Source organism: Anoplophora glabripennis, unplaced genomic scaffold, assembly GCF_000390285.2.
Source record: "Anoplophora glabripennis isolate ALB-LARVAE unplaced genomic scaffold, Agla_2.0 scaffold965, whole genome shotgun sequence".
Lineage (NCBI taxonomy): Eukaryota > Metazoa > Arthropoda > Insecta > Coleoptera > Cerambycidae > Anoplophora > Anoplophora glabripennis.
This window is the reverse complement of record NW_019417383.1, coordinates 22628-35272: the sequence shown is the minus strand read 5'-3', so window position 1 is coordinate 35272 and position 12645 is coordinate 22628. Positions and strand designations below refer to the sequence as shown.

The following is a 12645-nucleotide window of genomic DNA, read 5'->3' as shown; positions in this document are numbered from 1 at the left end:
GGATAGAATCTATAATTGTCTATAGACTAAGTTATACGGAACGTCGGTCTATATACTAACTCTGTCTTTTACACTTGGCAGGGAATAGGGAAATGCTTTTTTAGTGGGTGCAAACGGACTTGATTTAGCCGTCCTTAGAAACGTCATAGTTAAGCGTAGGCGAGGGGTCTAATTCTGTGGCTATAATAAATTTATAAATTTAAAAAACACAACCAGGACGTATTAAAACGTTGTAATAATTAAAATGGTTGTAGCAAACCGTCACTAGTCCAAAAGCTAGCGATGAGTCACTCTCTATAATTTCGACCGCGGAGTATAGGAGGAGGGATAGGTATAGGACGCTTCGTTAAAAAGATACAGGGTGTTAAACTTTAAAAAATATCTTTAATTTTTTTAAATAATTTAGAAACTAGTAAGTGAAATAATTTGAAATTGGGCATATGTATTTATGTAAAAATTGTCCAAAATCTGAGGGCTTTCCTAAAATTTACATGCTCGTGACAGAGATACAGAGTATCGATGGCAAACTGAGAACACACTTCAATATTCGAATATAATGCATTTTAAAATTACATAGTGAACTGCGATAGCAACTTTGACATTCTGAGCTGTTAGAAGAAAGAATAAATAATGCTTTTCATCAGATTGAAGCAACAATCTGATACTACACTTTATTAAATGCAAATTATCAATGTATGGACGCCGCTGTAATGATGATAGGATATATATATTTTTTTTGTTTTAAATAATTGTTAAACTTATACTTGTAAAATGAAATTAATTTTTCGAATGTAATTCTGTACACATATATTTTGAAACAATATCAAATTTACAATTTTTTAAAATTATAATGAGTAAAATAATCAGTTTTCATAAAAATTAATATGCAACATATTAGCACTACTTGTACTTTCATGTTATATTTTAAAAAGAATTATGGCCTAGGTTTCTTTGGAAGAGAGCCAAATGCTGATATAACTGTTCCTTTGGTACCTGTAGCAGTATTTGTTAATGAGGGCTGCACTAATCCAGCTGGCTTTATCGTAGATGTAGAGATGTTACCACATCCTCCTGGTTGATCCCATTTACTCTTTCGTTTCTTATCATCATCCTGTTTTTTAGTTCCAGAAACAAATTCAACTTTTCCTTTTCGCTCTTTTTCTCTTTTGTCCATTTCTATTTTTTGCACTTTAGCCAGTTCTTCATAATAAGATTCTTTACTCCATTTCAGAGGATCATATATTGCTGGAGGATAATTTGTACCTGCAACAACAGAATAACGTAATGGATCAGCGAATATAAACTGATGACACATGGTTAAACTGTTTCTAACTTATTTAGTTTCAGAGTTCTTTTATTATAAAAATTGTTAATATGTTGAATTAAATCAAACGACATATTTAACTGAACAAATTATTTAAATTTCAGTAGGGCCCGGTACTCAGTTAAAGCTTCATTAACTGATCAGGCGATTAGACTGTACAAGTACATACCTATTATGATTTTATTTATAAAGTATAATCGCAGTCTAATCGCCTGATTAGTTAATCAAGTATTAACCGAGACTCAAAGTATAGGGCCTAGGTATAATATTCTGCGGCCAACCAACCATTGTCAACAGGACAAAAATTAACATTTTCTGGAGCATTACAGAAAATTTTTCCATTTTTTTTTTTCAAAACTAGAAATTAGGCAATCCAACGACCTGTCAAATTTTTAAGCAATGAAGCTGATGGCAAACAAGTTATGTTTACATTGAGAATGCATTGAAGTCAGTAGAGAAGTTTTTAGTTAAATGCGTTTAATCCGAGTTTTTTGTAAGGAATTATTCATGTATTTTATTTAAGGAAGTGTTCAACTGGTCTTTTATTGAATTGTGTCGCAACGATATGTATTACTAATGCCGGTAACATGCATAGTAGTGGGTTGTGGAAGTCGTGGAAATCGAGACCAAGTTAGCTTTCATTGTTTACCCGACGTAGTGAATTCTAAAATATTTTCCTCATTTAAATGATTTATCGAGAAAACGGCGCCAAACATGGATATATAAAAGAAGAAAATTACTAGAAAATACAAGCGAAAATAGAATGGAATTATACTTTTTAAAAATCAAGAGAAATTTGTTAGGTACTGTCAAGAATTTTTACAATGATATCAATATATTCCAATTCCTTAATTTATGTATTTTTCATTATAATGCCAATGTTACATTAATTAATATTCTTATATTAGCTTCTTTAAATAATCACTGCATATTGATTGACAATAACAAAGACACCTAACTACAATCCACGAAACACTCATTATACAGTCAAAGACCTTATAAAGATGCCATGATAATAATATAGTGTGTACAGGTTTGATCTGGAACACCCGTGTAGAATTTTACAGGGTGGGGCGATTTTAATGTCAATTTTTTTTAGAGTAGGGAGTTCATAGACACACGTATGGGACATATCGCTCTGGAGATAATGTTATTTCGTGCTATAATTTTTTTAACAATGTTTTTGGAAAATCATACCAGGGATTTTTTTATTAGAAATTTGACAACACTGCGTTATTCAGCACAATTTAAAATCGAAATACCCAAAATATCATTAATTTATGTAGTTGTATGTTTTTTTTAGAGCTTCAAAATCCCAAAAACTGAAAATTCTTATTTTAGTTTGAAAATATAGGGGGCTTTTAGAAATGAGTAAAAACAATAAAATACAATTTAAAAGAGTTGAAATATCATGTTAAGAAAGAAAAAACAATACAAACTACTATTAACAAGTTAACAATGCTTGCACAAATTAATACCAGTCAAGGAAAACAAAATTGGAAAGAAACACAGAAATATTCTTAATAAGTAGGTATTCAAATTCAAAATTATGCTATTAAAAATTCAAATATTTCCTTTTTCGACTAAACCACCTTGTAGTTCTATATATTTTTCAATTCTTTTTTTATTTTGCTTAGATACGTTTAATAACGTTTCTTCGTTAATCTGATTACAAGCTTCCGTAATTCGAGCACACACACAGTTCTTGAAGATTATGTGATCGATTCCTATACACGATGTTTTTCAAATGTCCCCATAGAAAAAAATCTGCTGGTCTAAGATCAGGTCTTCTTGGTGGCCAGTTAATTAAATTAGAGCGTCTATCTATCCATCTGTTAGGAAAGTGTGTTTGAAGCTATTCTGTCACAGGTGTGGTGCAGTGGATAGGGACATCATCTAGTTGTAGCATGGAATTTAGCCGTTCAAGCAAAGGAACATCATCAAATGAATCATAAAATTCAGTTCGCAGAAATGTGTGAAAAATATTTCCATTTAAATTTCCATGGAAAAAGAACGGGCTGTAGTCTTTGACCAGAAATGCCACAAAAAAGATTAATTTTCTGTGAGCACTGACGCTTGCAGTTAATACATAATGGGAGTTTTCAGACGACCAATAACGAGTATTTTGTGAACTTACTTTCCCGTTAGTNTTATGTAGTTGTATGTTTTTTTTAGAGCTTCAAAATCCCAAAAACTGAAAATTCTTATTTTAGTTTGAAAATATAGGGGGCTTTTAGAAATGAGTAAAAACAATAAAATACAATTTAAAAGAGTTGAAATATCATGTTAAGAAAGAAAAAACAATACAAACTACTATTAACAAGTTAACAATGCTTGCACAAATTAATACCAGTCAAGGAAAACAAAATTGGAAAGAAACACAGAAATATTCTTAATAAGTAGGTATTCAAATTCAAAATTATGCTATTAAAAATTCAAATATTTCCTTTTTCGACTAAACCACCTTGTAGTTCTATATATTTTTCAATTCTTTTTTTATTTTGCTTAGATACGTTTAATAACGTTTCTTCGTTAATCTGATTACAAGCTTCCGTAATTCGAGCACACACACAGTTCTTGAAGATTATGTGATCGATTCCTATACACGATGTTTTTCAAATGTCCCCATAGAAAAAAATCTGCTGGTCTAAGATCAGGTCTTCTTGGTGGCCAGTTAATTAAATTAGAGCGTCTATCTATCCATCTGTTAGGAAAGTGTGTTTGAAGCTATTCTGTCACAGGTGTGGTGCAGTGGATAGGGACATCATCTAGTTGTAGCATGGAATTTAGCCGTTCAAGCAAAGGAACATCATCAAATGAATCATAAAATTCAGTTCGCAGAAATGTGTGAAAAATATTTCCATTTAAATTTCCATGGAAAAAGAACGGGCTGTAGTCTTTGACCAGAAATGCCACAAAAAAGATTAATTTTCTGTGAGCACTGACGCTTGCAGTTAATACATAATGGGAGTTTTCAGACGACCAATAACGAGTATTTTGTGAACTTACTTTCCCGTTAGTAGAAAATGTAGATTCGTCCGTGTATGTTTTTTTTTAAATTTGGATCTTGCAAGTAGTGTCCTTGTGCCCAGAGACAGAACTCCAGCTCCTCTTTACATCACTTGCTTCTAACGTGTGCAGGTATTTGACTTTAAATGGCCTAATATTTATTTTCTTTAAACACACACACACGCACACACGCACGCACACACACCCACGCATGCACACACAGACCCACGCACCCACGCACGCACATACGCACACACACGCGCGCACACACACACACACGCGCACGCACGTACGCACACCCACGCACGCACACACACATACACACGCGCGCGCGCACGCATGCACGCACCCACGCACGCACGCACGCGCACACCAATTCGTTTCATTAATTTATTTAGGAGGAAGTTTTTTATTAACATCATTTTATTAAACATGGATTATTGAATGAATTTTGAGTTTACTTCGTTGGTACCAAAAGATCTTGGCTAACTTGATTAGGTTTAGATACACAGTTTTTTTTTAAATCGCCTTTCTCCGTTGTCATTTTTAGAAGAAAAAAGTTTTGAATATTATTAGTTCATTTTTTTATGAGGAAGCCATTAGCGTACTCAGAATTTCTGATATTACATAAATATAGGGTTTTTTAAATAGAAAACCCTGTATTTGGCCATGCCTTTGAACAGCAATTTTTTTACCTTTTCAGCCATATAGGTATAATAATAGATACTTTTTATTTGTCTAAATGAAGAAAAATGTAAAAAATTTACAGTAAAACTCGGTTACAACGTACACGCTTATTACGTACTTGGTTGGTTATAACGTACCGAATAAGTAAGTCCCGGCATTATTATAGGGCCTTCAATGGTTAAATGTTTTGTTAAAACGTACTCCGTTATTACGTACTTCTGATATAAAGTACCAAAATACCTGGTCCCAGCATCTAAAAATTTCATTATAACGTACTTTTTATACATAAATTTATTTCGGCAAGTATGGCAAAAGCTCAGGGCACGTGTAGCACGGCGGCGGCGACATCTAAATTAAAGGCGGCCGCTTTGACCAGGCCGATATAGGTATAAGTTTTCGCCGACGAGCTGCCCGATATTGTTTATTTATTTAAGATTTTTTCTCCCAACACATGTTGATACAATGCAGTTGTCTAGTTATTTTAACCATTCTTTATTCAGTTTCCTTGTTGACATCGTACAGTACGTATCTAAGAGTAAGCGAATTTTTGAATACTGTCAAGTATGGATGATTCAACCCAAGCTGGTCCTAGTAAATTGGCTCGGAAGGCTTTAACAATAAATGAAAAAATTTCTATAATTCTGGAAATAGAAAGAGGTGTTAAACAAGCTGACATCTACAAATCTAGATGTATGAAAAAAACAACAGTGTCCACGATATTGAAAAACAAACATAAAATATTGGATTCCCGCGGAATTTCTAAACAAAGTAAAAGAATTCGCAAACCTGTCCAAAAAAACATCGATGAGGCATTACTTCAGTGGTTTACATATCAAAGAAGTTTGAATACTACAATATAAGTTCCAGTAAAATCCATGGGGAAGCTGCAAGTGTGAACATGGAAAATGCGTTGGATTGGGTTAAATCAACATTAGTTCCACTACTTATGAACTACGGCAAGAGTGATGTTTTTAATGCTGATGAACTTGGTCTTTTTTATAAACTTGCTCCAGATCGTACAATGAGCTTTAAAGGTCAAAAATGTGTTGGAGGAAAACTTTCTAAGGAAAGAATAACGGTTCTTGTGCGCAAATATGACCGGGACAGAAAAACGTAAACTCTTATGCCCGTTTGCACCGTAGTGTTTAATCCAGGATTAAGTCTGAACTTGGATTAAAATATAACATTTTGTTTGCACCGTTTCAAATCTACATATTAATCTAGGATTAATTTAAACCCTCAAATTTGACCGCTTAAACTTGGATTAATGAGAAAATATAAATTGACACTATTGACAGTACTTAGCTGCTAGTTATAATTTTTTTAAATAGGCATTTCTTCCTTTTCCTGTGGACTGCTCCTATGAGTGAGTGGTGTTAAGACATCATTGAGAACTTTGAAATGGATTATTAGTAAATTTAATAGGCCCAGATGTTTTAAAAATGTAAAAAAATTGCCGGTTAATTATACGGCAAACAAGCGCGCATGGATGACCGCAAATATTTTTTAAAGTGAGCTAAGATCTTGGAACAAACAATTGGTAAAAGAAAACAGGCGGATATTATTGCTTGTTGATAATTGTCCTGCTCATCCTCACGTTTCCAATTTGACCAATATTGAACTGGCATTTTTCCCACCAAATTTTACATCTGTCCTGCAACCAATGGATCAAGGTGTTATCCACAGTTTGAAAGTTCATTATCGACGATTGCTTATGACCAGTAATCTTAAGTGCATCGAAAATAGCACACCAATAACAATAAATTTGCTTGATGCTATTGAAATGGTTGCAAAAGCGTGGCAACAGGTTGCCCAAAAAACAATTGTAAATTGTTTCAAACATGCATGGCCCTCTCTTTGCGAGTTCGACTAGGACGATGACTTATCTCTTAACCAATGGCTTATTCAACAAGTTGTTAATGAAGAGGATGACGATAACTTACCTTTAAGTGTATGGTTAAATAAAAATAATTTTAACTTAAAAAAATTAAATCCAACTGTGATTGACGCTTTTGTTGACGTGGATAAAGAGATACAACAAATTTGCCTACAGAGCAAGATATTGTTGACCAGATTAACGAAGATGAGCAGGTTGATACTGGAGAAGAAGATGAAGAAGAACCGGAAGAAGAACGCCCATAACGTTTGATGACGCAATTAGAAGAATAAAAAATGTAAAACGATTTTTAGAAAGTGAAATTAATACTGAAGATCGTATTTTAAGTGCATCGCTGGAAATAGAAATGTATTTAGAACAACAGATCCTTATAAACCGCAAAAACAAATTCATATAACAGACTTTTTTAGAAAGTAGTTTTAGGTATTTTATTATACATACATACCTATTTTGTGGTGCAAATAAAAACTGTACTTTAATTTTGCTTTTAAGTTTTAAGAACAAAATCCATATATACTGTTATTCTATTGCCGTTTTTGTTAAATATATACAGGGTGATTCATTAACAATGGGAAAATCGAAAGCTGAAGATACTACACGTAAAATGGTGACCATTGGCGTAAACATGCCTTATCTGAAAGTTCATAGTTTCGGAAATACAGGGTGTTGAAAGTTAAAATTTTAAATAGTTTTATTATTCTGAAAATATGTAGGTTAGAAACTTGAAAATTTGTGAAACTATATTTTTTTAAGCGACGAATAAGAGCGTGTTGTAAATTCAGCGTTGCTCATAGAGGGCGCCACTTACGACCAATTTTACCGAAAATTTAGTTAATAACTTTTTACCCTGTATGTCTAACATGAAACTCGGTTCAAAACCCGAAAGAGCAATCATTTTTCCATTAATTATGTATTCTTGTTTCATTTCGGTATCTCGATGCGTTTTCGAGAAAATAAACTTAACGACCACTATGTTTTGATGATACGAGAAAGTAATAGCGAAACAAACTGTTTCTTCATGTTATTACAACAATTAACAATAAAACAAATGAAATACCTACGTAATAATGATTTAAAGGAATTGTTCGAAGAATCCACCGTTGACATTGATACACTTTACACAACGTTTTCTGAGAGATTTTGGAGTTTGAAACAACATATTGGGATTGCGTCTGACTTCGTTGGCAGCGTATTCCTTGACACAACTCTTCACGCGAACCAATAGATTCTTTGTAAACTATATCTTTCATTCGAGACCAAATAGAAAAATCAAGAGGATTGAAGTCCGGACTTCTGGNGGGATTGCGTCTGACTTCGTTGGCAGCGTATTCCTTGACACAACTCTTCACGCGAACCAATAGATTCTTTGTAAACTATATCTTTCATTCGAGACCAAATAGAAAAATCAAGAGGATTGAAGTCCGGACTTCTGGGTGGCCAAGCAAAAATGCTTCCAAGGGCTTGAAGAAGTTCTACTTTATTTAAGAAGAGACATGCACGACGGAGCTCCACCGCATTTTTCTCGGCCAGTGCGTACATACTTAGTATGCAGTTTTTCCAAATCGCTGAATTGGCCATGTAAGCATTTTTGCTTGACCACCCAGAAGTCCGAATCCTCTTGATTTTTCTTTTATTTTTTTTAACAAGAGTACATAATTAATGGAAAAATTATTGCTCTTTCAGGTTTTGGATCAAGTTTCATATTAGACATACAGGGTAAAAAATTATTAACTAAATTTTCGGTAAAATTGGTCGTAAGTGGCGCCCTCTATGACCAATGCTGAAATTGCAACACGCATCTTATTCGTCGCTTAAAAAATATAGTTTCACAAATTTTCAAGTTCCTAACCTACATAGTTTCAGAATAATCGCAAAAAAACGATTTAAAATTTTTGCTTTCAACACCCTGTATTTCCGAAACTATCAACTTTCGGATAAGGCAAATTTGCGCCAATGGTCACCATTTTACATGTAGTATCTTCAGCTTTCGATTTTCCCATTGTTAATGAATCACCTTGTATATGTATGTTTGTATTTTTGTTAAGATGTAATGAACCTGTCTTATTTTTTGATTTTTATTATGTCTGAATTTAAAAATATTTCTTTTAATTTCGCATTATTTTACCCCGGCGCCGAGAATTATTGATTTTTATACATATATATCAAATATCCGCTTGCGGGTCCGACCGGCCGATCGTTAGTCACGTGGAGGTCCCACCACGACTGGTGTCAATCCGGTGGAGATTTGGGAAACAAAAGCCCTCGACATTCCCCGAAACCGGCAGTTCATATCCAGAACTCAATACCGATCAGACGTCCACCGCCAGCAAGTACTCTCCACCGAAGCCAGCCCGGAATAACCAGTGAACCAAGTAAGAATTATTTTCCTTTATTATTATCCGTTCCAACCGGGTACAAGTCCGAAAAGATTTGTACGCTTTAAGTGTGGAATTACTGTGGGCCTGAGAAGAATATTCTTGGTAACCCGCACACAAATTCCACCGTCCGTCTCAACCCGCACGACAGAGCAATCGTTGGATTCGGAGTGTATACCCAATCTTGATGAAGCCTGCGTGTTTACTACAGCGTTGCTTGGTGTCCCGCACCCTGATGTACGCTGAGTAATAGGGGATATGTGAACTAAGACCTAGAGGTTCGGCGTGTACACCCAATCTCCGGGTCGTTCCATACAGTATACGTACGTTTCTCCCTGGTCGGCGTGTATACCCATCAGGCCGAGAAGCGTTGTATACTGAGAGTCCGACACCATCGGTCACCAGGACGTATAAAACTTAGAGGCCAGTACGAATTGTAAGGCGAGATACTTCGGATTACGTTTTACCATCCTATTTTTCCGCCTTGCACCGCCTGGGTTTTCTTCGCTGGTTATTGCTACCGCTTACCGCATACCGCTTACTAATTTTGCATTGCTTGCTAGGCCGTAATACCGATATTTGAGCGCCGGCCTGTTTAAAATAACTCCGAAATAATTCCGAATAAATTTTGATTTATTTTCAGAATCAGCGGGGACCAGTAAAAACGTCTACAAATAATTTACTGTCTTTTTATCAAACCGTTTAAAATCACCTTTTTCTTTGTTACTTAAAAACCGTCTACTATTGTAGAGTAATAAATATTTTATTTTTGATTCCGTTCGTAAATATTTATTTATTTTCTAAGGTGATAAATAAAATTGTAAAAACCAAGAATCACAACGTTTTAGTTTTGTCTCTCTAGCACCGATCATGTATATAATTTATTGTTTAATAAATTTGTAAATAGTTTCAGTCACTTAGTAGTGGGTAGGAATAAAATTGACACAATTTGTATTTGTACTAGGTATTAATATTTTCCCTTTTGAAAAAATCTAGTAAAACTTAATAGGTTTATTTCTTTCACCGTCGAGGTAAACTGATAACATTCCGAAACAGCAAAAACACTGATAGCGTTTTGTAGAGCTCCCGTTAAATTTCATATCTAAAATAAAACTACACTGAGAAAACTACTCTCTGCCGTACTCTCTGCCGTTTTCTCCTAAAAGAAATTCATTTGACCCCTGGAATTTATTTTCTTCACTGTAGCTACCTGTGCACTTTACTCTAAACCGAGAGTAAGGGTTACGTGGAGTTTCCCCCACGTAAAATTTAGGGAAACTGGCGCCCGACACTAAACCGAATATATAAATTATTAACTAACGTTACCGTTTAGAGTCCAGTCCGAGGAATAAAAGACCTTTCCGAAAAATTAAATTACAGGGGGTACACACACCATAGTTAAAAGTAATAAAAATTAACACCGACCGATCCATAGAGAGAGAACCGAGGAAAAGTGCGTCATAAATTAATAAAACTTTTTATAATTTCTTTAAAATGTACTTCTGATATAACGTACCGATTTTTTAAGTCCCCGCCGGTGCGTTATAATCGAGTTTTACTGTATAGGTATTTTTTCAATTGGCCATGTGATTTATTTAGTATTCGTCTTTTGTTGTTTAATATTGACAGTTAATTTATTTTTGAGTGATTGAAAGCTTGTTGAACGAATACTAAATAAATTTCACCCTCAAAATCAACCACCCTGTACAGTGAAAGTTTCCTGAATCGTTGAACACCTTACCATACTATGTTCACTGCGATTGACAGAAGATTACGAGAATATGGTTCTTTTAAAAAACATGCTTTAAATGCCAGTCACCTCATCAGTTGTCACCTGAAGTAGAAGAAATTCTTAATGTTATCGAAAAGCCAAGAAACAGCTTCCACAGTGTATCCCTCTTCGGCCATTTCATTTAACTCTTGCTCAAGAATTTGAAGATTTAGATCCCAACACACGTTTACAATTCTGCCGCTGGTTGGTGAATGGCTTCACAGAAGATAATAATTTGCTTCAAAAATTGTTTTTTACGAATCTTGTTTTATAAGGAACGGAGTTGTAAATTTTCATAATTGCACCGTTAACAATCAAAAACAAAATTTACATTAATGATGTTTTACACATGATTGTTACTCAGTTCTGATGATCGGTCCAGCTGATCATCAGTCCACCATACTACTTTTAGTAGCAACTGACGAGAACGGCTGGCCTTTACATGTTTTTAAAAAGAATCTTATTTTTGTAATCTTTTGTCAATCACTGCAAACGTAATATGGTGAAGTGTTTGACGATTCGGGAATCTTTCACTGTACACTGTGCAACAGCTCAACAGTTTATCCTGCAACACCTAATATTAAACGCATGTTGGCAAGCTCATTGAATGAATATTTCATATTTAATAAAACGGTATTAGTAAAAAACTTCTTCCTAAATAAACTAATGGAACTAAATTTTAAAAAACTAACAAATCAATTAAAGCAGAATAATAATATGTCGTCAACTAAAGCAAATGACAATAATAACATTACCCGATAGCCACAGGAGTCAACATTTTATTTCCATTGCTTACTGAACTCAAAGATTTCCGTAACACTGTTACGCAAACCGAAACATATAGAAGTGCAAATATGTAATGCCATTTTTCTCAAGAATGGTTTTCTGTAGGCAATTTTCTCAAGACACAATAGATCAAATAAATGCGGCAAAATTTAACGCGATCAAAAACCAAAAATTTTTATTTAACTTATAGTCCACAGTACAGGCCCCCTCTGGAAAGTTAATTACCACATACTTTATAACTCCTGAGGAGCTTCGTTTTGACGAGTCTACCACATTTTTCCTCTGCGACTTTTCTAGATTCCTCCGCTTTTCCACTCGGAAAAGTCCAAAAACATGGCAATTTCCCGGCGTCTTGAAAAGTCAAGACCACATCTTTTATTTTTAACTGAAGTAACTGGAAATTTTGTTGCAAATTGAAAATCAATTACCACATAGGTAATTTTTAGTAAAATTAATTGTAAATAATTAATTTAGTCAAAAAGTATTGTCCGACAAATTTCAAGCCGCGTTTTTTCAGTCCGACAGCTGGAAATCGGAATTTTCACGGGGTATGAAAAATCGATTACCACATATCTAATTTTCATTTTTTCCACTTTTAAATTTACTGTACAAAATAGTGATATAAGTGTCCGACGATTTAATGTCCGCAAATTATTAAAAAATCAATAAATCAATAAACGTGATGAAATTTAATTTTTTCACTCCAAAAATTTCATATTTATAAATGGTTATTAATTATTATTATGTAAATTATTATTTGTTTCAAATAAATAATTATAATATTGCTTATTTTATG

The 12645-nt window shown here is 34.0% G+C and overlaps 1 protein-coding gene across 1 annotated transcript in view; it reads right to left on the bottom strand.

Moving 5' to 3' along the window:
• Nucleotides 1-772: 772 nt before the first annotated feature.
• Nucleotides 773-12645, bottom strand: part of LOC108912925 (SAP30-binding protein) — a 24044-nt gene continuing 12171 nt past the window's right edge. The window contains exon 2 of the mRNA XM_018718353.2: nt 773-1263. Coding sequence (XP_018573869.1) covers nt 935-1263 — 329 coding nt within the window. The 3' untranslated portion in view covers nt 773-934. The remainder of the gene's footprint in view (nt 1264-12645) is intronic.